At 49.0% G+C, this 24,912-nt stretch overlaps 1 protein-coding gene across 5 annotated transcripts in view; it reads left to right on the top strand.

The window, feature by feature from the left end:
• FGR (FGR proto-oncogene, Src family tyrosine kinase) overlaps nucleotides 1–23,200 on the top strand; it is a 97,733-nt gene extending 74,533 nt beyond the window's left edge. For 3 of the 5 annotated variants that reach the window (XM_061598000.1, XM_061597998.1, XM_061597999.1), the window contains 6 exons: nucleotides 7,470–7,634; nucleotides 10,907–11,086; nucleotides 13,765–13,841; nucleotides 18,823–18,976; nucleotides 20,365–20,496; nucleotides 22,608–23,200. In XM_061598000.1, coding sequence (XP_061453984.1) covers nucleotides 7,470–7,634; nucleotides 10,907–11,086; nucleotides 13,765–13,841; nucleotides 18,823–18,976; nucleotides 20,365–20,496; nucleotides 22,608–22,816 — 917 coding nt within the window. In that variant the 3' untranslated portion in view covers nucleotides 22,817–23,200. Of the gene's footprint in view, nucleotides 1–7,469; nucleotides 7,635–9,476; nucleotides 9,633–10,906; nucleotides 11,087–13,764; nucleotides 13,842–18,822; nucleotides 18,977–20,364; nucleotides 20,497–22,607 lie in introns of all 5 variants that reach the window. The other 2 variants (XM_061598001.1, XM_061598002.1) reach the window with 2 other exon arrangements.
• The last annotated feature ends 1,712 nt before the right edge of the window (nucleotides 23,201–24,912 follow it).

Genomic DNA, 24,912 nt, shown 5'->3' with positions numbered 1-24,912 from the left:
CAAGTCAAATCCCCAGCATTTCCTGCTAAGTCTGGGCAGTAGTGTAGTAGGGGTGGTTAGCAGGAGTGGATGGCATCCAAAGAGGCAGAGGTGAGAAAAGGAGGGGGGAACCAGAGGATGTCAAAAGGAAAAAACGTAGATGGTGAAATTCCAAATGGATTTAATGAAAAATTATTATTATTATTATTATTTATTAAATTTATATACCGCCCGACTAGCGATAGCTCTCTGGGCGGTGAACATAAAATAGTATAAAAATACAATGAATAACAAAATAATATTAAAATACAATCAACAATACAATAAACATTATTAAAATTAGATCAATGTAACTTAAAATGCTTCAGAGAATAGGAAGGTTTTGACCTGGCGCCGGAAGGAAAGCAGAGTCGGCGCCAGGCGTACTTCCTCAGGGAGACTGTTCCATAGTTCGGGGGCCACCACTGAGAAGGCCCTAGATCTTGTCATCACCCTCCGGGCCTCCCTGTGAGTTGGAACCCGGAGGAGGGCCTTCGTAGCAGAACGTAGTGCACGGGCCGGTTCATATCGGAAGAGGCGTTCCGCAAGGTATCGTGGTCCCGCACCGTATAAGGCTTTATAGGTTAATACCAACACTTTGAATCTAGCCCGGAAACATATTGGCAACCAGTGCAAGCTGGCCAGAACAGGTGTTATATGCTCGGACCGCTTGGTCCTTGTCAGCAATCTGGCCGCCGCATTTTGCACTAGTTGTAGCTTCCGAACTGTCTTCAAAGGTAGCCCTACGTAAAGCGCATTACAGTAATCCAAACGTGAGGTTACCAGAGCATGTACCACTGATGTAAGGTCCTCTTTACTCAAATAGGGACGTAGCTGGGCTACCAACCGAAGTTGGTAAAACGCATTCCTAACCACCGAGGCTACTTGAGCCTCAAGTGAGAGGGAAGAGTCTAAAAAGACTCCCAGACTACGAACCCGGTCCTTTAGGGGGAGTGTAACCCCGTCCAGGACAGGGTATATATCCACCATCCGATCAGAGAACCCGTCCACCAACAGCATCTCAGTCTTGTCTGGATTGAGCTTCAGTTTGTTAACTCTCATCCAGTCCATTGTCGAGGCCAGGCAACGGTTCAGCAAATCGACAGCCTCACCTGAAGAAGATGAAAAGGAGAAGTAGAGCTGCGTGTCATCAGCATACTGATGACAACGCACTCCAAAACTCCTGATGACCTCTCCCAACGGCTTCATGTAGATATTAAAAAGCAGGGGGGACAAAACTGACCCCTGCGGGACCCCATATTGGAGAGCCCGCGGTGTCGAGCAATGTTCCCCAAGCACTACCTTCTGGAGACGACCCGCCAAGTAGGAGCGGAACCACTGCCAAGCAGTACCTCCAACTCCGCGAGCCTCTCCAGAAGGATACCATGGTCGATGGTATCAAAAGCCGCTGAGAGATCAAGGAGAATCAACAGAGTTACACTCCCTCTGTCTCTTTCCCGACATAGGTCATCGTACAGGGCGACCAAGGCTGTCTCAGTGCCAAAACCGGGCCTAAAACCCGATTGAAATGGATCTAGATAATCAGTTTCATCCAATAGCGCCTGGAGCTGGCCAGCAACCACCCGTTCCAAGACCTTGCCCAGGAATGGAACATTCGCCACTGGCCTGTAGCTGTTAAAATTGTCTGGGTCCAAGGAAGGCTTTTTCAGGAGTGGTCTCACCACTGCCTCTTTCAGACAGCCCGGGACCACTCCCTCTCGTAAAGAGGCATTTATCACTTCCTTGGCCCAGCTACCTGTTCCATTCCTGCTAGTTTTTATCAGCCAGGAGGGGCAAGGATCCAGTATCGAAGTGTTTGCACGTACCTGTCCAAGCACCTTGTCCACGTCCTCGAGTTGAACCAACTGAAGCTCATCCAACAAAACAGGACAAGACTGTGCTCCGGACACCTCACTAGGATCTACTGCTATAACTTGAGAGTCTAGGTCCCGGCGGATACATGAGATCTTATTCTGGAAGTGATCGGCAAACTGATTACAGCGGGCCTCTGATGATTCCACCCTGTCCGGAGGATTTGAATGGAGAAGCCCCCGGACAACTCGAAAGAGCTCCGCTGGGCGGCAAAGAGATGATTTAATAGTGGCAGCAAAATGATGTTTTTTAGCTGCCTTCACTGCTCCTACATAGAGCTTAGTTGAAGCACTAACCAGCGCATAATTGTATCCGTCGGGAGTTCGTCTCCATTTCCGCTCAAGCCTCCTCCTATCTTGCTTCATCGCTCTCAGCTCCGGAGTATACCATGGAGCTGTATGAGCTCTACACAGGAGAGGGCGTGCAGGAGCGATCGTGTTTACAGCCCGGGTCATCTCCGTATTCCACAGAGCGACCAGGGCTTCAGCAGGAGCGCCAGTCCTATCAGCCGGAAAATCCCCCAGAGCCCTTTGAAAACCTTCAGGATCCATTAGTCTCCGGGGGCGGACCATTTTAATAAGTCCCCCACCCTTGCAGAGGGAAGAGGTTACTGAAAGTCTAAACTTCAGCAAGCAGTGGTCTGTCCATGACAAAGGGAGTGTTGTAAAACTCCCCACATCCAGATCACTTTCCCCATGCTCAGTAGCAAAAACAAGGTCTAGAGTGTGCCCCGATACATGTGTTGGACCACTAACATATTGAGACAGCCCCATGGCTGTCATGGAAGCCATGAAGTCCTGAGCCGCGCCAGACAAAGTGGTCTCGGCATGAATGTTGAAATCCCCCAGTACTATTAGTCTGGGGGACCTCAACAATATATCCGAGACCACTTCCGCCAGCTCAGTTAGGGAAGCCATTGGGCAGCAAGGTGGGCGGTACACCAAAAAGATTCCCAGCCTGTCCCTCTGGCCCAACACAAGGTGTAAACACTCCAGGCCAGTAACTGAATGAACATGGTGCTTGGTGAGTGAGATGGAACTCTTATAGACAACAGCAACCCCACCTCCCCGACCCTCAGATCTACCATGATGCTGGACCAGGTACCCCGGTGGGCAGAGCTGAGAGAGACCAACTCCTCCCTGCTCACCCACCCAGGTCTCGGTTATACATGCCAGATCGGCTGCCTCATCCACAATCAAATCGTGGACGAGGGAGGTTTTATTATATACCGATCTGGCATTTAATAACAGCAACTGGAGATCTGAGAGTTGGCTGATAGGACTACCAACGACCTTGCGGGTGTGGGAAGGACCGGAACAAGGCACAGCCACAACATGTCTGGACCGCGTTCCCCTTACCTGGCACGTCCTTCTCACAGCGCCATACCTTCCTTTGCCCGTCACTACGGCAATTGGGGCCCCCTCAAGTCTCCCCGCCTGATGGATAAAACTCTCTCTGAAGCACATAATACAACTAAAATATACAACAATTAAACGTATAAAAACAGCTATATATACAGCCATATATACAGCATATAAACAAACATACATTCATATAATCAGGCACCCATTCATCTCAAATTGCATCAACACACCAACAAAAAGTAAAGAAAAAGAAAAAGAAAGGAGCAGCACAGCAGCAGCAGCAGCAGCAGCAGCAGCAGCAGCAGCAGCAGCAGCAGCAGCAGCAGCAGCAGCAGCAGCAGCAGCAGCAGCAGCAGCAGCAGCAGCAGCAGCAGCAGCAGCAGCAGCAGCAGCAGCAGCAGCAGCAGCAGCAGCAGCAGCAGCAGCAGCAGCAGCAGCCGCCTCTCCTTCCCTTGGGGCGATGCTTTCTTTCTCCTGCAGGGCCTGGGTCTCCCAGGCCACCTCAGCCAGCCGGCTTATGTATCCCTCCAAAGAGGGACAGGTGGTAAGAATCAGTCCTGGCTGGCTGGGTACCTGGGGCCTGGTCCTGCCAGGCAGAAGTCCCTCTGGGAAGGGTGGTGGAGGTGGTGGTCCCGCAGCAGCAGCAGCACAGCAGCAGCAGCCTCTCCTTCCCTTGGGGCGATGCTTTCTTTCTCCTGCAGGGCCTGGGTCTAGAAAAAAAGTTTCTAAAGAAATGTGCCCAACACGTTTCAGCTAGACAAATCTCAGCCTTCGTCAGAGGCTAAAACAAATAAATATAAAACACAACCAGTAGATAGTCTGTATCAAATCTCTACCTACAATATATATCTGAACCATGAACAGGGATAGAAAGGACAATCTGAATAGTCACGTACCAAATGTGGAATCTTTGAAGTCATTCAATAGTCAAAAAATATACAACTGGAGCAAAGAGGCTATGACTCTACAAAGACTCTGCTCTTTGTTGTGGATAGCCCACTCCCTGTCCCTTAAACACCAGCTGGCAAATAGGGGCTATTCACAACAAATCATAGAAGACAGCTACAGGAGAGCTTTACATCAAAGACGTCCAGATCTTTTACATCCTATACACAAACCCACCTCTGAACGTCTGCACTGTAACTTGACTTTTAATCACATCACTAACAAGTTACAGAATAGCATTCACAGATACTGGTACCTTGTACAACACATTCCTGGCTGCCTTGGAAAACCTATGATTTCATTTAAAAGGACCAGAAACATCAGAGACATTCTAATTAGATGTACCTTTAGGGAGACTCCACACCACCCCAGGACTATTGTGGGCACCTCTGCACCCACGGGGCACCATCCATGTGGGCACTGCACCTACTGCAGGTACACACAGAAATCATTAGGTTTCACCAACCCCTGTAACCAGCAGCAGTACACTTTAAAACATTTTTCAACATGTAACACGTCTAACGTGGTTTACATCATACAATGCAGCTGCCCTAAATTGTACGTTGGCCAGACTTGCAGAGCTCTCAAAGTACGGATAGGTGAACATCTAAACAGTATTAGACATAAAAGATCAGGTGCACCCTTGAACATTTTGTTAATTGTGGACATTCCCTTGCAGACTTTAAGTTTTGGGCTCTAGAAAAAAATTATGCACAACACTCATACTCTTTTGAGAAAAGAAATTGCATGGATTTTGGAACTTAACACGCTCGTTCCCAATGCGCTGAATGAAGATATAGAGTTTCTTCCTCTTCTATAAGTTTTCATACTTGGAGACGATCCCTTACACACCGCTGTGATGAATTCCTTAATCAGTACACTTACGGAGACTTTTTATGAGCCACTGTACATAACCTGGCATTTTCCATTAATACCTTTACTAGATTCACTTTTATGTGCAGAGTCATAGCCTATTTGCTCCAGTTGTATATTTTGTGACTATTGAATGACTTCAAAGATTCCACATTTGGTACGTGACTATTCAGATTGTCCTTTCTATCCCTGTTCGTGGTTCAGATATATATTGTACATAGAGATTTGATACAGACTGTCTACTGATTGTGCTTTATATTTATTTGTTTTAGCCCCTGACGAAGGCTGAGATTTGTCTAGCCGAAACGCGTTGGGCACATTTCTTTTAAAAACTTTTTTTTATTAAATCCATTTGGAATTTCATCATCTACGTTTTTTCCTTTTGACATCCTGGGGTTCCCCCCTCCTTTTCTCACCAGTAGTGTAGTAGCAAATTCAGAAGTGCAGGGTTCCTTCATGATAGTCACAGCCATTCCACCTCTCAGCTACACCCCTTCTAAGATTATAGAACCTTCTAGGATTATAATCTGGCCAGGTCTGAATATGGCTTTCTGTTTCTCTATCTTTGTTAATGCCTTCTCCCACCACAGCAGACATCCCTAGGAGCTAATCGGCATGAAGGGGAGTGTTAGCTACTGAGAAGAGTCTTCTCAGTGGCTGACTCACCTCCCTTCACTCTGATTAGTTCCAATCAGAAGGAAAGGACAAGGAAGCATGTTAGAAGACTCTTTTCAGTGGCCAGCATGCTCCCCTTTCATGCTGATTGGCTCACAGGATTTTGAAGACATAGGGCCCTGCTGGGGCCTGGTTCCCAAAAATGTTAGGGGTCTAAGACCCCCCAAGACCCAGGGCAACTATACCACTGAGGGTGGGAAACCCTGGGAGAGCTGCTGGCAGTTAATGCAGACCATCTTTCCCCAACCTGGTTACCTCCAAATGGTTTGGACTCCAAACTCCGATCAGCCTCAACAGGCATAGCCCAATGGTCAGGGATGATGGAAGCCATAGGCCAAAACATCTAGATGGCACCACATTTCCATCGAAACTGCACTTGCAGATGGGCAAAGTGGTGCTCACAGCCCTTTTGAAGGTGCACTATCAGCATAAATCAGCTGATCAGCAGTGACAGCAAGCCCTGCTTGCAAAGGAACAATTGGAAGCTCACTTTAAACTTCTGACTGTTCCTTTCGAGCCGTGCCTTACCTGCCCCACACCTGACATCACACATAATATCAGGTCTGAGGCAGGTAGTTGTGGTGTGGGGAAAACTGCCTCACAGCCCAAATTGGGACCCCTGTTGGGCCAGATTAGAACACTGAACCATAGGCTTCCCATGCCTCTCTAAGCACTGCACTATACTGCCTTTTGCTTGGAAATGCATGGAGAAGCCAGCATTAGACCCTAGAAGACCCCCATAAGAGCTTCAAACCACAGGGATGCAGGCAGAAATCAAACCTGACAATATCGGTTACTGAAGTTTTCTTGGTGTGGACAAATTATCCTAAACTCACCCTTTATCTGATTCTGTCCTATTTATTTCCTGCCAGTGGTTAAAACAATGGACAACTGGATGTCCATGCTCAGGCGCAAGCTGGTTTAAGGATTTGTGACGCATGTGCCATTGAAAGCAAAAGGCATCATCCACATGTGTGTACCTGTCCAACACTCCCATCAGCCCTCGCAAGCATGGTTCATAGCCAAGGATGAAGAGAGCTGGGCCAAAGGTCCCCCACACCTGGAGGATGATCCCAGGCTCAGACGATGTCTCTGGTCCCTTCTGTGTGCCAAAGGGATTTCAGTCACATCCATACCACACATTTTAAAGCACATGGCTTCCCCCAAAGAGTCCTAGGAACTGTAGCTTCTTAAGGGTGCTGGGAATTGGAAGTCTGGGGGGGGGGTAAGCTACAGCTCCCAAGAATCTTTGGGGGAAGCCATGACTGTTAAAGTGCTGGAAATGTGCTTTAAATGTATGATGTGCATGTGACCTTCATCCTACTGAGCTTTAATAGGTATCTAACGGGGATTTGAAATGGCTACGAGTGGATCCGATGACTGCAACAGTTTTGCTACCCCTTAAGTGTATGATCGCCGCTTGCTATAACCGCTCTCCTTTGCAGTATTTCCTGGTGCCGAAAAAAGCAGGTGCCCAATAGATCCACTGTATGACGCTTACGCCTCAGCACCCTGCCGGTGCTGCTCTGAGTGGCCGATCTAGAAAAGAAAAGCCTAACCCGGTGGTGAAAAAGTATATTTGTTTCCTTGGTGACCACCAACTTGATCCACATCTGCTATCTCACCAGTCTTTCTCTTTTTCTTTTCTTCCTTTTTTTTAAAAAAATGCATATCTCCCCTTTTTTGCCCTCCATCCTTGCTACCCGGGGCTCCTTCTTCAAGAGAGAGCTGCAGGGCTGTGCTGCCGCCTGGCTGTGCCATGCCACAAGGGGATGCCCAAGCTGGCGGACCTGTCCGTCAAAACCAAAGATGTTTGGGAGATCCCGCGCGAATCGCTACAGCTCATCAAGAAACTGGGCAACGGGCAGTTTGGGGAAGTGTGGATGGGTAGGACTAGCTACGAGAACTGGGGAGGCTGAGTCTGGAGGAAGAGGATGAAAGCCCCAGGCTAGAGGCCGGCCACAGGGTGGGGAGTTGAGGTGAGCGTACAGACACAAAATGCCATCCCTGGAGCATAAGAACATCAGGAGAGCCCTGCTGGATCTGGCCAGTGGCCCATCTAGTCCAGCATCCTGTTCTCAGAGTGGCCAACCAGATGCCCATGGGAACCCGCAAGCAGGACCTGAGTGCAAGGGCACTCTCCCCACTTGTGATTCCCAGCCACTGGCATTCAGAGGTGTACTGCCTCTAGGGCGGAGCGGAGCCACTGTGGCTAGTAGCTGCTGATCGCTTTATCCTCCGTGAATTTGTCTAATCCTCTTTTAAATCCATCCAAGCTAGTGGTCATCATTGCATTCCTGCCATGAGGGCCTGCAAACTTCCTTGCATTATTGTGCCTTTCTAGAAAAGAAAAGGGCAACGCTCCACGACTTGACATATTCTTTCCAGAATGGAAAAGCCACCATGAAGTGAGATTACAGCACCACAACTTTAAAGCACAAGGCTTCCCCCAAAGAGTTCTAGGAACTGCCGTTAAGTGTGCTGGGAATTGTAGGTCTGTAAGGGGTAAACTACAGTTCCCAGGATTCTTTGGGAGAAAGAATGTGCTTTAAATGTGCAGTGTGTTTGCAGCCTTAGTCATAGCCAGTTTGTTGATGTGCCACATTTACCATAAATACATCTGTGCTCACAGTTGTTCACGTAAAAAACAAAACCGTCTAAAGTAGTACTGTACATTAACAACACAAAATAAAAAGTATAACGCCACTACAATATAATGCTAAAAAACAGAGAAGCAATTAACAGCTCTTTTAACATACCCAAAAGATTAAGTGCGTATCAAGCTCACCAACCAAGTAAAAATAGCAAAAAGAACTTCACATCCAAAAGTAGCCCATCCAAAGCTTCCATTTCAGAGGGGCCCCCCCAGGAAATTGAGTTCCTCACTAAAGAGACAATTTGCTCCCCCATAATGTCTAAATCAGGTGGGGGACCACGTTCACCCTGAGGGCCGCATTCACTTGTAAACCATATTTCAAGGGCCACGTACCAGCAGTGGGCGAGGCCAGAGGCAAAAGTGGGCAGAGCAATGGATGTACGTGTTGCCTTTGCAGAGCAGGCTAGTTTCTACATATACACACACATGCCTCTCTATCCTCCATTCAGGCAAGCAAGAGGCTTAATCGATGTTCAAGGGCACATTCTAGCCTGATAAAAAGAATCAAGGAGGGTGCAAATCAGGGCTAGTGAGGGGTATGGCCTGGGGAGAGTTCCAAGGGCCAGATGGGGAGGCTTGAAGGGCCACATTTGCCCCCGAGCCTGAAGTTCCCTTCTCCTGTCTAGGCAGGCATTGCAAGAAACTTTTTTTTTTTTTGCAATAGATTTGTTCAGGTGGAGAAATGGCTGCAGCTTGCCTCTTCATTAATAACTTGAATAGGAGTGGCAGGGCTTTACCTTTAAATCGTGTTGTGCAGGTAATTTCAGCACACAAGCTTGAACCTGCCCAAATGCTCTTTTTCTACATCCTGGAAAGGGAAGCCTGCCCTTGTAAAGAGAGTTCACTGTTATCTGTATTTGGCCACTGCTACTCTAAAAGTAAGCAAAAGGCACCACCTGGTGGTCAAAGCAAATATAGCCGTCTGATATAACATGGGGCCTGGTGCTGTGCTCTTCCTCTTCCTCCTCCAGGGCTCCAGCTGTCTCTCCCAGGTGCATGCTGAATTCATCACTCCATTTCCCATCTCGCATTCTCTCTCCCTCCCATCTCCATCCCCATCCCACCCCTTACAGAGTACAATGACGGTCTCTGCCACCTACTAACAAAGGTCTGCCACTTTCCGAAGCCCCAGACTATGGGCCTGTCTAAAGACGCGTGGGAGATTGCACGCGAGTCCATACGCTTTGATGAGAAGCTTGGCATGGGATGTTTTGGAGATGTGTGGATGGGTAAGGTGGGGCTGCCAAGGGTTATTCTGTAGCATGGAGCCTACATAAATAAGGAGGCATGGTGGCATAAGCCCACGGGGGGAAGGGTGCATTTTAGGGTCAGGCAACTGCTGCTGATTTTATACCTAGGACAAATCATTGCCCTGCCTCATTTGGCAAGGCCATAGCTCAGTAGCAGAAGAAGACATCATGTATTGTACGTAGAAGATCCTAAGTCTAGTCCAGGGATGGAGAACCTGCAGCTGTTCATATGATCATGATTACCTTTATATCCCACCTTTCCTCCAAGGAGCTCAAGGTGGTCTAGCTGGTCCTCCTCCCTCTTCATTTTATTCTCACAACAACCCTGTGAGGTAAGTTTGCTGAGAGACAGTGACTAGCCCAAGGAAGTACAGGGGAGTGCCACAAATTTGCTGGAAGCCCCCCACCAATACCCTTGGCAAGCTTCATGGCCAAGTAGGGATTTGAACCCTGGTCTCCCAGTCATCGTCCAGCACTGTAACCACTACACCACACTGGTTCTCACAAGAGACTCCAACTCCCATCAGCCCCAGCCAGCGTGACAGGAATGCTGGGAGTTGTAGTCCAGCAAGAACTAGAGGGCCACAGGTTCCCCATCTCTGCTCTAGTCACTGGCATCTCCAGAGGATCTGAAAGTGAAAGGGCCAGGGAAAACTCTGTGCCTCGACCCTTGCAAAGCTACTGCTATTCGGAACAGAACTAGGTGAGATGGGCCAGTGATCTTCCTTGGTACAGACAACTCCATGTAGCTTTAAAGAGCAGCCGGTGGGTGCCCATGCAGGCCTGTGCCTATTCCACAATCAGATTGTGCAAGTACAGGATATGGTGCTGGCTTTGCACCTTCCCAAGAAATGTTTGTTGCCCAAGAGCTTCCAGTCAACTAGAATTGTGCAACCTGAATTTGATTGAATCTCATCTGAAAATAATGACAATCTGGAACCACCACCACCCCTTGGGAAGGGTAGATGCTTGCTAGAAAATTATTGCTCCCCAGCTGGATGGCTGAGGAAGGGTGGGGCTGGCATTGACCCTTCTGAACTGGGTTCTTCAGAATGAAGGCATTCCTTCCATCACTCATTTCCTTGTCGTTTCTCTTTGTAGTTAGCACCATTCTGATCCGGCCATGGCTTTCCCCCATCCATCTCCATTTCCCCATGAGGCAGGGTAGGGAGCACAGGGGAGGGCCGCCAATTCAGTGGGGGGGGGCTACCAATACCCCCAGTGACCCTGTCAATGCTTCTTGCTGGCTCCAGGCACTTGGAACGGCACCACGAAAGTAGCGGTGAAAACACTGAAGCCGGGTACCATGTCTCCAGAAGCCTTCCTGGAAGAGGCTCAGATTATGAAGCGCCTCCGGCATGACAAGCTGGTGCAGCTGTACGCCGTGGTGTCGGAGGAGCCCATCTACATTGTCACCGAGTTCATGAGCCAAGGTGCGGCAATGCTGTTGTGGTCAATGCCAGGGCTGCGGAGAGGGTGTGATGCCTCTGGATACACAGATGGCTGGCAGGGTGGTGGGTGGGCAAATAGATGTCTGGGTTGGGGGACTGGTGGAAATGCAAGTCAGGTCAATGGTGGGAAATGCAAGTCAGACAAAGAAGTGCTACTCTGTACAATGCATACTTTAAGCCAGTGATTCTCAAACGGTGCGCCCAGGCACACTGGTGTGCCCTAAGAGGTGACTAGGTGTGCCTCAAATATTATGAAAGTATATTTTAAAAATGAGAAGAAACTCATTTGTATAGGGTAAGTAATATTTTCTATAGTTTATATTTATTCATAGTTTAAAATATAATAATATATTTTTAATTTTGTAAACAAAGTGCGCCAGAAATTTTTTTTATGTTTTACAGTGCGCCGCAAACCAAAAAAGTTTGAGAACCACTGCTTTAAGCTATGGAACTGGCTCCTACAAAACATAGGGTTAGCTTTGGACAGTGGCAGCTGCTGGCACCAGGTCAGTGAGGCAGTGGAACCCACTGTGGGTTTCAGTCTGAAATTTCAAGGAGCTGCCCATGGTGCTGAAGCACTTTGGACAGCTCCTTGAAAGTTCTTAAGCGACTAGCCTGAGAACAACACCAGGGATAGCTTTTCTGAAGCTATAGAGACTTGCTTAGCAATCCAAATGGGAGACCAGTGGAATGGGATGAGATGGACCTGTCTTTTGCAAACAGGCCACAGCACCTGAGGCAAGCCAGAAAGTGGGGAAGGGCCGTGGCTCAGTGGCAGAGGATCTGCCTTGAATGCAGTAGGTCCCACATTCAATCCCTGGCATCTCCAGGTAGGGCTGGGAGAGACCCTTTTGAAACCCTGGAGAGCCATAGTCAGTCAATGTAGACCATACCAAGCTAGATGGACCAATGACCCTAACTCAATGTAAGGCAGCTTCCTATTTTCCCACATTTCAGTGCCATGGAAAGCTCCAAGTGAGCAACTTACAGTACTCCATTGAGGCTGGATTGAAGCCTTTTATGTCTCCATGGCCAGATATGCCCTCTTAGGCTCCACCCTTTCCTTAAGGCGTTGGAAGACCTTAATGGGACAGGCCTGTGGATTGGAGCGTAGCACTTCTCTTCCTCTGAGACAGTTCTCTCCAGACCCAGTGCGTAAACTGATGGGCTGACATGGGGGAAGGGGTGGAGGGGATTGGCTCCTGGGGCCTGGGGAGGGATGCAGGCTCTGATGGTACAGATTCCAGGGGCTGCAGTTCAGTGGTCTCAGGCTCAAGGGTCCCTGATCTGACTAGCTCAGGTCATGATGTTGGGGCTTGGGTCATTCACCAGTACCTCTGCTTCCAGGTCATTGGGCTAACAAATCTGGTCAGCACCTCCTTGTTTGAGTTGGAATAAAGCACTAGGCTGCTTCTCAGGCTGGGAGACCTGAGAGGGACATCCGTGTAAGAGAAAGGTAAACATAGGCCTGGTTCAGATGTAACAGAAAGCCATAGTTTCCCACTACGTGAACAAGCCAGTACAAGCTTCAGACTCATATACACTTCTTTTTCCCTCCTCTCATGTGGTCACCAGGAGGAGATTAAAAGTATCTTTTCCCACTTTTAAACAAACCACAGTTGCCTGTTCTCTCCAAACTCATGGGACTATATTTTGTTGAAACCATGGCTTGAAAACAAGCTATGATCAGAAACCACTATTTGGTTCTGGCTTAAGTCAGTCCTGGTCCTAACTGACTAAACCATAGTTTCAATAAACCATAGTTCCCCAGGATTAAATAGCAGAGAACTTTAATTTGTTTAAAAGCAGAAAAGGACTGTTTCCAATTCTCCTCGCAGCTGAGAAAGAGGGAGGGATTTGTAGGAGGGAGGGCATGTCAGTGTGAGACTTCTGTAGGCTTGTCCCTGCAGCACAATGGTTTGCTATTATGTTTGAACTGGACTGCTACATAATAATTAAACTGTTGGATTCCCCTGATCCGCACCAGTTCTAAGTCAGCTGCTAGGCGCCGGCCAAAGGAGAACACCAGCCCAACCCATTCCCTCAAGAGAGGAGGGCCGGGCAATGCCCGTCGCTATGTAATAATATTTTCCCTAAAATAAAATAAAAATGAGGAATTCTGCATGGTACTGAGAGGAGTTGGATCCCTGTGTACTAGGAGGCTTTCTAGCCCAATATAAAACCAGTGATGGACTAGCCCAGGGATAGTCAATGTGGTGCCCCCCAGATCTTGTTGGACTCCAACTCCCATCAACCCCAGCCAGCATGGCCAATGGTCAGGGATGATGGGAGTGGCTACCCCTGCACTAGCCCAGTTGTCCAGGCTCTCATGAAATGGTTCCATCATATGCATTAAGCCTTCCCCAACCTAGTGCTGCAACCACCCTCCCACCCAGATGTTATTGGACTACAACTGATCATTTCCTATGCTGGCTGGGGCTGATGGGAGTTGTAGTCTAACACCAGGTTAAAGCTGACAGACCTCATTCCTCAGCTGCTCAATAGCAAGAGAAGGTTAGCAGCAAGAAACTGGGAGTAGAAATCAGACTGGGCAGAGGAACTGGGCTAACTGGTGGATGGGCAGCTGCTGGTGGTGGATTATTGAAAAAAGGTCCTAACAAGATGCTGGCTTGCTGACCTCTGGACTCTCTCCTCCACAGGGAGTTTGCTGGATTTTTTGAAAGATGGGGACGGTCGTTTCCTGAAGTTACCCCAGCTGGTAGACATGGCAGCCCAGGTAATCTGGAAGGGGTGTGTGGCGGGGGAGTTACATTTAATTAAAAATTAAAACTTCCTAGAAGCCTTCAAATACTAAATAAATAAGTATGCCTGTCTTCAATTTTGGCTCTGCTGGTAAATTCCTCCTTCTCCCCTTCCCTAACTATCAGATTGGTTCCACTTTTGAGGGGTCCATAGCAAAGTGCCCTTTGATAGGCCCCCACGTACACTGGCTGGCCACCTCATTTGCCAGTAATAGGCAGCAAAAATGCTCTGATGACCATAGGGAGGTTGGAGTTTGGGGAGGGGACATACAAATTTCCCATAATGCCCTGTAGTGGTGCTACATCAGGGGCATTATGGGAACTTTTTAAATGGTGGGCAGATCTCAGATCTAGCTTGCTGTTATAGACCTCCCCACCCCCGCAGGGGAGGTATCAGTGAAGAAGCGGCCCCCACTGAGGTTTAGGCAACTGCTGTGTGCTGGCCTGGGGCTTCTAACTAGAACACTGATTTCTTTATGACATTTATATCCCACCTTTCCTCCAAGGAACTCCGTGTGGCATACATGGTTCTCCCCCTCCCCACTTTATCCTCACAGCAGCCTTGGTTCTCCTCATATCCACAGGATTTCGGGTTGTCCTATCAGCCAGCTCTCGAATCTCCAAGTGCTGCTTTTAAATGCCAGGTCGGTATATAATAAAACCTCCCTAGTCCATGATGTAATTGTGGAGGAGAGCGCCGACCTGGCATGCATAACCGAGACCTGGGTGGGGGAGCAGGAAGGAGTTGCCCTTTCCCAGCTTTGCCCACCCGGGTATATGGTCCAGCACTGTGGTAGATCCGAGGGCCGGGGAGGGGGGGTCGCTGTGGTCTATAAGAGTTCTTTTCTCCTCACCAGGCACCCTGTCCAGGCGGTGACTGGCCTGGAGTGTCTCCACCTTGTGTTGGGCCAGCGAGACAGATTGGGAATTCTGTTGGTGTACCGCCCACCTTGCTGCCCAACAGCTTCCCTAGCTGAGCTGACCGAGATAGTCTTGGAGGTGTTGTTGGGATCCCCTAGACTTTTGGTACTGGGGGATTTCAATATCCACGCCGAGGCTGTCTTATCAGGGGCAGCTCAGGACTTCATTGCCGCCATGACAACAATGGGGCTGTCTCAATTTTCTGCTGGACCAACGCATGTGTCGGGACATACTCTTGATTTGATCTTCGCCACTGGACATGGAGATGGTGACCTGCAGGTGGGGTGTTTTTCATCTACCCCATTGTCATGGACAGATCACCGCCTGCTGAGATTTAGACTTACGGCGTCCCTTTCCCTCTGCAAAGGTGGGGGACCTATTAAGTTGGTCCGCTCCCGGAGACTAATGGATCCTTTGGGTTTTCAGAAGGCTCTGGGAGATTTTCCGGCTGATAAGACTAGTGCTCCTCTCGAGGCCCTGGTCGAACTGTGGAATACGGAAATGACCCGGGCTGTTGACACGATCGCTCCTGCACGCCCCCTTCAATGTAGAGCTCATACAGCTCCGTGGTATACCCCAGAGCTGAGAGTGATGAAACAAGAGAGGAGGAGGCTTGAGTGCAGATGGAGGCGAACTCCAAACGGATGCAATTATGCCTTGGTAAGTGCCTCCACTAAGTTGTATATAAAAGCGGTAAGGGCAGCAAAAAAGTGTTATTTTGCTGCCACTATTAGATCATCTTTATGCCGCCCAGCGGAGCTTTTTAAGGTAGTACGTGGGCTTTTACACTCTGGCCCTCAGGATACTACAGAGTCATCTGAAGCCCGCTGCAACGAGTTTGCGGGGCACTTCCAAAATAAAACCGCATGCATCCGTAGGGACCTCGACTCTAATGTTAGGACAGTTGAATCCATTGAGGTACCTAGATCACGGTCTTGTCCTCAGTTGTTGGATGAGTTTCAGTCGGTGCAGCTTGAGGAAGTTGACAAGATGCTTGGACTGGTGCGTGCAACCACGTCGGTACTCGACCCTTGCCCTTCTTGGCTAGTTAAAGCTAGCCGGGCTGGAACTGCCGGCTGGGCCAAGGAAGTGATCAATGCCTCCTTGAGTGAGGGAGTTGTCCCTCGTTGTCTCAAGGAGGCTGTAGTGAGACCTCTCTTGAAGAGGTCGTCCTTGGACCCAGATAATTTGAACAACTATCGACCGGTAGCGAATGTTCCATTTCTGGGCAAGGTCTTGGAACGGGTGGTTGCCAGCCAGCTCCAGGCGCTCTTGGATGAAACCGATTATCTAGATCCGTTTCAATCTGGTTTTAGGCCTGGTTTTGGCACAGAAACAGCCTTGGTCGCCCTGTACGATGACCTTTGTCGGGAGAGGGACAGGGGGAGTGTAACTCTGTTGATTCTCCTTGATCTCTCAGCTGCTTTTGATACCATCGACCATGGTATCCTTCTGGAGAGACTCTCGGAGTTGGGAGTTGGGGGTGCTGCTTGGCAGTGGCTCCGCTCCTACTTGGCGGATCGTCTCCAGAAGGTAGTGCTTGGGGAACATTGCTCGATACCCTGGACTCTCCATTGTGGAGTCCCTCAGGGATCGGTTCTGTCCCCCATGCTTTTCAACATCTACATGAAGCCTCTGGGTGCGGTCATCCGGAGTTTTGGAGTGCGTTGCCATCAGTATGCTGATGACACGCAACTCTATTACTCCTTTTCATCTGCTTCAGGTGAGGCTGTTGATGTGCTGAACCGTTGCCTGGCCGCGATAATGGACTGGATGGGAGCTAATAAACTGAAACTCAATCCAGACAAGACTGAGATGCTGTTGGTGAGTGCCTTTTCCGCTCAGATGGAGGATGTTTATCCTGTTCTGGATGGGGTTACACTCCCCCTGAAAGAACAGGTTCGTAGTTTGGGGGTTCTTTTCGACCCTTCCTTGTCACTCGAGGCTCAGGTAGCCTCGGTGGCTCGGAATGCGTTTTACCATCTTCGTTTGGTAGCCCAACTACGCCCCTATCTTGGCGGTGACGACCTCGCCTCAGTTGTTCATGCTCTAGTGACTTCTAGATTGGATTACTGTAATGCACTCTACGTGGGGCTGCCCTTGAAGACGGTTCGGAAGCTACAGCTAGTGCAAAACGCAGCAGCCAGACTACTGACGAGGACCAAGCGGTCCTCACATATTACACCTGTTCTGGCCCGTTTGCACTGGTTGACGATTTGTTTCCGGGCCAGATTCAAGGTGCTGGTATTGACCTATAAAGCCTTACACTGTGTGGGCCCACAATATCTGATGGAATGCCTCTCCCGCTATGAACCTACCCGTACACTTCATTCGACATCTAAGGCCCTCCTCCGAGTACCGTCTCACCGAGAGGCTCGGAGGGTAATGACAAGATCTAGGGCCTTCCTGGTGGTGGCCCCCAAATTGTGGAACAGTCTCCCCGAGGAGGTACGCCTGGCGCCTACGCTGCTATCCTTTCGGCGCCAGGCTAAAACCTTCCTATTCTTCCCAGGCATTTTAATATATTTCTATGTATTTTACTGTTTTAATGTTTTAGCTATGCTAATATCATTTAGTGTTATTATGAATTTGTATTTTTATCTGTGATTTTGTTCATTTATTGTATTATTGTATGTTGTACACCGCCCAGGGAGCCATTGGCTATGGGCGGTTTATAAATGAAATAAAATAAATAAATAAATAAAATAGATTAGGCAGAGATAGCAGGGCTATTAAAGAGAAACATCTTGGGAACTGCCATCATCGAGCTTTAAGAACTGGTGCCTGAGTTTGCTTTTTTCCTCTTCCCTCTGTGCCCCTTTCCCCTTGTATGTTGTGTTTTTTAGATTGTAAGCCTGTGGGCAGGGACTGTCTTGTATGAAATGGTTTATGTAAGCCACTGTGTGAGCCTTTTTGGCTGAAGAGTGGGGTACAAATACAATCAATCAACAATAAATAATGATTCTTATCTGAGACACAGTGTTTCCAAGTCAATAGATTCAGGGGTGTGGACCCTGTGGCCCTCCAGATGTTGTTGGACTCCAACCCCCATCGGCCCCAGCCATCATGGCCAATGGTCAGGGACAATGGGAGCTGGAGTCCAGGAACATCTGGAGGGCCGCAGATTAGCCACCTCTGCTTCATCCAGTGCTGTGTGGCTCACAAATACAGTGGCTCCCAAACCTTTTCCCCCATGGACCACTGAAAATTGCTAATGATGTTGGTGAACCACTTAATGATTTCTCTGCCTGTCTTAGCAGATGTAATGTGCTGTGCTAGATGCTGTACGATTCTTTATTTTTTATTGCTTCTCTTATTTCTTATATTGGATTTTACTGTATTACAATTTGCATTCCATCAAATTCAAACTGTAATACAATAAAACACAATGTAAGAAATAGAAGAAGCAAAAAAATACAAATTAAACATCAGTATGAATACTCAACGCAGGCATGTGATGGACCACCTGAATGAAGCTCATGGACCACCGGTGCTTCATGGACCACAGTTTGGGAACCAAATGCTGAGCATATGAGAGTTTTTTTGCTTAGACTCGCCCTGCTATCCAATCTGCCATGGAGGAGTTAGTAGTGCAACTCTTCTTTAGAAAATGGTAATAGACTACAATGACATCGTTCTCCAACCTGGTGCCCTCCAGATATTTTGGACTACGATTCCCATGAGCCACAGCCAGCACAGCCAATCGCCAGGGATGATGGGAGTTGTAATCATAGAAATATAGGAAGCTGCCCTATACTGAGTCAGACCATTGGTCCATCTGGCGCAGGATTGTCTCCACTGGCTGGCAGCGGCTCTGCAGGATTTCAGGCAGGGAGTCTCTCCCAGCCCTACCTGGAGATGCCACGGATTGAACTGGGGACCTTCTGCATGCAAGGCAGATGCTCTCCTGTTGAGCTACAGCTTTCCCCACCATATCTGGAGAGGCCTAAGGCAAGGGAAGGCTAGACAATGCGGACGGTCAATGAACTGCATCATTTGAGTCCCTCTTGCATTGTTACTTCTCCACCTTCCAAGATTGCCGCTGGAATGGCGTACATCGAGCGGATGAACTACATCCACCGGGACCTGCGTGCTGCCAACATCCTAGTGGGCGACAACCTAGTATGTAAGATTGCCGACTTTGGCCTGGCCCGCCTCATTGAGGATAATGAATACACAGCGCGACAAGGTAAATTCCCAGGCTTGCCAGGTAAGATACGCAGGGAGCGGCCTTAATACCAGGCCACAGTATTTGTCCACCTTAACCTAGTATTGTCAACTCTGGCAGAGGCTCTTGGGCAGAATTCTCTCTCATAATCTCCTCTCTGATCTTTTTTAATCTGGGCAGTCCAGGGATTGAACCTGGGACTTTGTGCGTGGAAAGGGGGCAGGGCCTGCATCAAGGGTCAGCATGACTGGGCATCTGCCAAGGGCCTACCCTCCAGCAGGGAGCCCTCTGGCAAGAGCCCCCTGGACTTGCTGCAGGGAGGTGGTAATCTCAGGGAGGGGATATTGTGGAGGGTGCCTTGCTCAAGGCCCCTCAAAAACCTGCAGTCGACGCAGGTGCCGTACCACTGAGCTGGGGTCCTTCCCCTAAGGAGTGCCCTGGGGTGGACTGGGCATGACTGGAGAGGTGTTGTTTTTAGTGGTGTGGTGCTGAAATGTAGGCACAGCCAGTCAGTGGCATGAAGGTAAGGTAGACAGCAAGAGCTGCACTGGGAATTTTGCAGTGCAGTGTGGTGTGGTGGAGCTGCCCTCCCAACACTGGCCTCACTGCAGCTTCTCTGCATGGGGTTGGATGGAGCAGGGCAGAAGCTAAGGGCCGTAACTCAGTGGAAGAGCCTCTGCTTTGCAGGGAGAAGGTCCCAGGTTCAATCCTCAGCATCTCCAGGTAGGACTTGGGAGTGTCTCCTGTCTGAAACCCTGGAGAGCCCCTGCCAGTCAGTGTAGACCATACTGAGCTAGATGGGCAAACGGTCCAGCTTAGTATAAGGCAGCTTCCTGCAAAGTCGGGGCTGTACGGACAGCCAAGCAGAGCCTCCCAGCAGGGCGCTTGTTCAGTCTCAGCCTCCCAGCTGCCTTGTCCTCTTTAAGGAAGCTGTAGCCATGCTGGGAGAGCTGCTGTGCCTCACTCTAGAAATCTGTGACGAGCCAGAGGCAAATCTCCAGCTTAAAGCACAAGTACAGAATAAATGTGATTTATTGTGTTTCGTTTTGTACACATTGGTTGGTTTGATAACTGCATTGCAGAATTCAGAGATGTGCAGATTTCGAAAGATGGCCATGCTTTGCTTTGCGTATTGGTTTGATTTCCACCACCTGTTTTGGGGGCTTTAATGTGACTTGCTTCTTCAACTGGTGGATATGCGTACATAGTGTATGCCGAGGGAGAAGGGCCATTTTACAATCCCCAGTGATTTCATCCCTCTCATGGAGATGAAAGCCTTGGCCTCAACTGTCCTACTGGCAGGGGGACAGGTCAAAGAGCAAGGAAATTATTTCCAGCCTGGGCAGTGTGGCAGGGAGTCTTTTCTTCTGTACCACCTCAACATCTGCTCCCATCTCACTTCCCATCAGGTGCCAAATTCCCCATCAAGTGGACAGCCCCGGAAGCCGCTCTTTATGGCAAGTTTACCATCAAGTCCGATGTCTGGTCCTTCGGGATCCTCCTGACAGAGCTTGTGACCAAGGGTCGAGTACCCTACCCAGGTAAAAGCTCTCCCTGTAGGGAGGGAGGGATCTGTCAGCTCTGGTTTCTTGCTGCTTATTTTCGCAATCTTAAATTCAGTTCTCCACAGCATTTTGCAAAAAACTTTTTAAAAATCCTATGAAAATTTGGCAGCAATTTACTGTAAATGTCTCCTAATGAGAATGCTTTGTGTACAGTTTTCACTAATGTACACATTTTGGCAATCAATTTTCCATAACAGAATGCATTTTCATATATTATTTTCACCGATATATTCATTTTTATGCACACTTTCCCTAATGTATTCAGTTTTGTACAGATTGGTTGGTTGGAGAACTGCATTGCAGAATTTGGAGATGTGCAAATTTCAAAAGATGGCTGGGTTTTGCTTTGAATATTCGTTTGAGGGGTGTAACTTGGGCAGTTCCTCATTAAAATGCAAACAAAATCAAATTTCTCACCTAACCCTGTCTCCCTGTGACAGTTCTCCCATTGTAGAACAATTGTGGGAATTGTCATCCTGTGAAGATAGTGGCAGCTGGTGACTTCATGGCAGTGGGGCAGTGGATTCCGCTCTGGGTTTTAGTCTGAGCACCTTGGACAGCTCCTTGAAAGTTCTGACTAAAACCTAGAGTGGATTCCACTGTCCCACTGACATGGAGTCACCAGCTGCCACTGGATGAATGTACTGAGAATTGCCCCCCTCCCCACAAAACAACAGTTCCCAGGAACCATGATCTGAAACCATAGTTTGTTGTCGGCTTATGAACCTTGGTTTGTTTTAACTATAGCTTGACGTTACACGTGAACCCAGCACCTTTTCTTAACCATGGTTTGTTTGGCCACCCCTGTCAGCTCTACACTGCGTCAGCAGTGCCAGTGGGGGCTGGAATTCCTGGGTGGTTGGCAGGGAAGCAAAGTCCTTAGCCGGCAGTCTGGCCATAAATCTGCCAGGTCTAGGAGGAGGGGAGCTGATAAGGGCCAGGCTTGTCCGAAGCGTACTTGCTGAGTCAGGAGTCCAGAAGCGAGGTCAGTAGAGGTCCGGGATCAAGTGCCAAGGGGTCAGTCCGAAAGAGGGTGCCAGGAAACTAGGAACACACAAGCCACGCCTGACGTTGCAGTCAGCAACAAGCTGCAGCCAAGGTGTGCCTTATAAAGAGCAAGATGGACAGCAGGTGTGAGCCCTCAGCGTTTGGGCCTTAAGGAGACAGGCCTGCCTCTCTTCTGCGTGACTTTCTGCTGTCTACGTTCTGCAGGTGAGGGGGGAGTATCCTGTTCACTGTCTGTGTCTGGCTGCAGGGCCTCTGCTGTATCTGGGGTGCTCTGCAGCTGAGGGGGAGAAGGAGCTGGATTCTCAGGAGGCTCCTCCGTGTCTCCTGCTGCTCCTGGGTCTGCTGCTGTTACTCCCGAGTCGTCCTCATCTGAGGAGTCCTCTGACGGGGCCATGACAACCCCACCCCAACTTACCAAACTACAAAAGGACAAAGCAAGAGCAGCTGGAAAACAAACCAAATTTTGGAGAAACTAGCTATGGCTTAGCCTTATGTGTGAACTAGGCCAATGCCCAACACCCCAAGATGAAATTCTAAGGAAAGTCTCTCCACAAGATCTCAGTGCTCAGGCAGGATAGGAGAGATAGACACTCCTCAAGTATCAAGGTCCTAAGTCACTTAGGGCTTTATAAGTCAACAACACCCTCAATACGGACCTTGACCCTCTAGGCTGGTGCCATCTAGTCTGACTAGCAGCTGGTCTTTTGCCTCATCTGCTGCCTGATCCTTTCTAGTTAGAGATCCAGGAATTGAATTTGGGACTTTCTGCTTGCAAAGCATACCCATGAGCTATGGCTCCTCCTCTCGCACAACCCACTGACACTCTGGTGCAAGTTGTGTTGAAATGCAACTATTTGTCCTCTTCCTCCTCTCCTCTTCATTTCTCAAATAGGGCTTGGGCCAGGGAACTTCCCAGTGGATTCTGCCCATGAGTCAGACCTCTCTGCTCCTCATTCTGCTACCCAAAATGGTACCCTAAAGCATGCCACTGTGGCACTTGCCTTGCACAGCCTCCTTCACAGGTCCACCTCTGGAGCTCTTCGCTGAGTCCAGCCAACCCCCTTGTTCTTTTTCTGCAGGCATGAACAACCGGGAGGTGCTGGAGCAAGTGGAGCGGGGCTACCGCATGCAGTGCCCCGCCAATTGCCCTCTCTCGTTGCACGAGCTGATGGTGCAGTGTTGGAAGAAGGAGCCCGAGGAGCGCCCCACCTTTGAATACCTCCAGTCATTTCTCGAAGACTACTTCACCGCCACAGAGCCTCAGTACCAGCCAGGAGACAACCAATAATACTTGCCGGGGATGCCAGCAGGGACTCTTGACCATGGACAGCCCATCCACTGGGGTGCTCTGGGACTTGGCCATCCACAGAAACAATCCTTTGCCTCTCCAGAGCCGGGTCCAAGGATCCCTTTTTTGTACCTGTGGGGTTGAACTCCTGTTTCTTTCTCTATCATCCCTCCCTTCCCTTTTTTTACAATTCCACACTGAGATTTTTTAAATTGTGATTTTGTGTGTTTAAGTTCTGCCTCCTCTTAGCTGACTGCCATGCCTTCCCCCCCCTTTTTTTCTTTTGGAGTTCTTTTGGACAGTGAGCCAGAGGTTAGGGGTAGCAGGGGGAGAAAGTGGGGCTTTGTACAGTAAATCCTTGCTTAATAAACATACCTTCCCCCACCCCTTTCCTCTCTTTCCCTCCTACATCATTCGGGAATCGATGGCTACTAGCCATGATTGTTATGCTCTCCCTCCACAGTCGGAGGCAGCATGGTTCTGCATCTCAGTTGCTGGAAACTGCTGGAGAGGAGAGTGCTCAAGTCTTGCTTGCGGGTTTCCCATGGGCATCTGGTTGGCCACTGTGAGAACAGGAAGCTGGACTATATCAGCCACTGACCTGATCCAGCAGGCTGTTCATATGGAACGTGACGGTGCTCGTTGGACAATAAATATTCCCCTCTTCCCTTCCCACCAGCCCTGATGCTCCCAACTCCCCATAGGAATACAGCAGGCATGGGAAACCTGTGGCCTTCCAGATGGTGTTGCATTCCAACTCCCATCATCCCTAGCCATTCATTGATGGGGATGGAGCTGATGGGAGTTGAAGTCCAACAACATCTGGAGGACTACAAGTTCCCCATCCCTGAACCACAGGACACTGCCCTATATCAAGTCAGTCCATTAGTTCACCTAGCTCAATATTGTCTGTGCCAGGGGTGGCTAACCTCTGACCTTCCAGATGTTGGACTCCAGCTCCCATCAGCACCAGCCAGCATGGGCAACAACATCTGGAGGACCAGAAATTATCCACCCCTGGCCTACACCGACCGGCTGAGGCTTTCTAGGATTCCCATCATACCTGGAGATGCCAGGGATTGAACATGGGACCTTCTACATGCAAACCCAGTGCCCTACCAGTGAGTTATGGCTCTTCCTCCCATTGTGTGCTATCTCTCCTTCCTTGTAGATGGGTACCTCTTAAGACCAGATCAGTTGGTTGAGATTGCATAGCTCAGTACCAGAGGTCCAAGTAGAGGTGACCTGCAAAGGAATTGTGGGCTGCCTTCACCACCCTCCACAATTCTTTAAGCTGCCATTGCCCCCCAGCCTCAACCCATCAGATGCCCAAATGCTGTGAAATGGGTTGTTTTTGTGTTTTACACCTTATCTCACCTTTTTAAAAATCCTCCTCAAACCCCATTTCTTTACATAGAGGTTATGGGTTGTATTCATCTAAATGTTACTCAGAGTAGACCCATTGTAATTAATGAGCCTAAGTTAGCCATCTTTAAAAATTTCAGTGGATCTGCTCTGAGTAGGGCCAGCATTGAATACCCCCTGATATTATTAAAGCTATAATCCACTGGCTGCGTGATGATAGTGGATGGTGTTACAAAATGCAACTTGAACTGAAGATTTAAGGGTGAAACGTGTGCCATGGCAACTTTTTAAAGGCACATTTACCGAAGGAAACAAAGGGGAGGGTTGCCAGAGAGGAAAAGCTCTGAAACTTTGAAGTATTTATTTTCTGAGGAAAAGTTAATATTTCTTACCAGATGGGGGCTTAGGGACCCATCTCCCGAGAACTAGTCATGACTTAGGCAACTTCTATATCACAGTGGTGGCTGGTGGCTCTGATGCCATTGGGGCAGTGGAACCCACTCTGGGCTTTAGTCCAAACTTTCAAGGAGCTGTCCAAGGTGCTTTCAGCATCACCAAGACTGGACCCACCAGCCACCACTGCTATATTAGGTGTGTTGAACCGCTGGCCCTCCTGATGTTGCTGAATGACAACTCCCGTTATCCCTGGCCATTGGCCATGCTTGCCAGTGCTGATGGGAGTTATAGTTCAGCAGTATTTGGAGGGCCACAGGTTCCCCATGGAATTATCC

This window comes from Rhineura floridana, chromosome 15, assembly GCF_030035675.1.
Source record: "Rhineura floridana isolate rRhiFlo1 chromosome 15, rRhiFlo1.hap2, whole genome shotgun sequence".
Lineage (NCBI taxonomy): Eukaryota > Metazoa > Chordata > Lepidosauria > Squamata > Rhineuridae > Rhineura > Rhineura floridana.
This window is presented reverse-complemented; position numbering and strand designations above follow the sequence as displayed.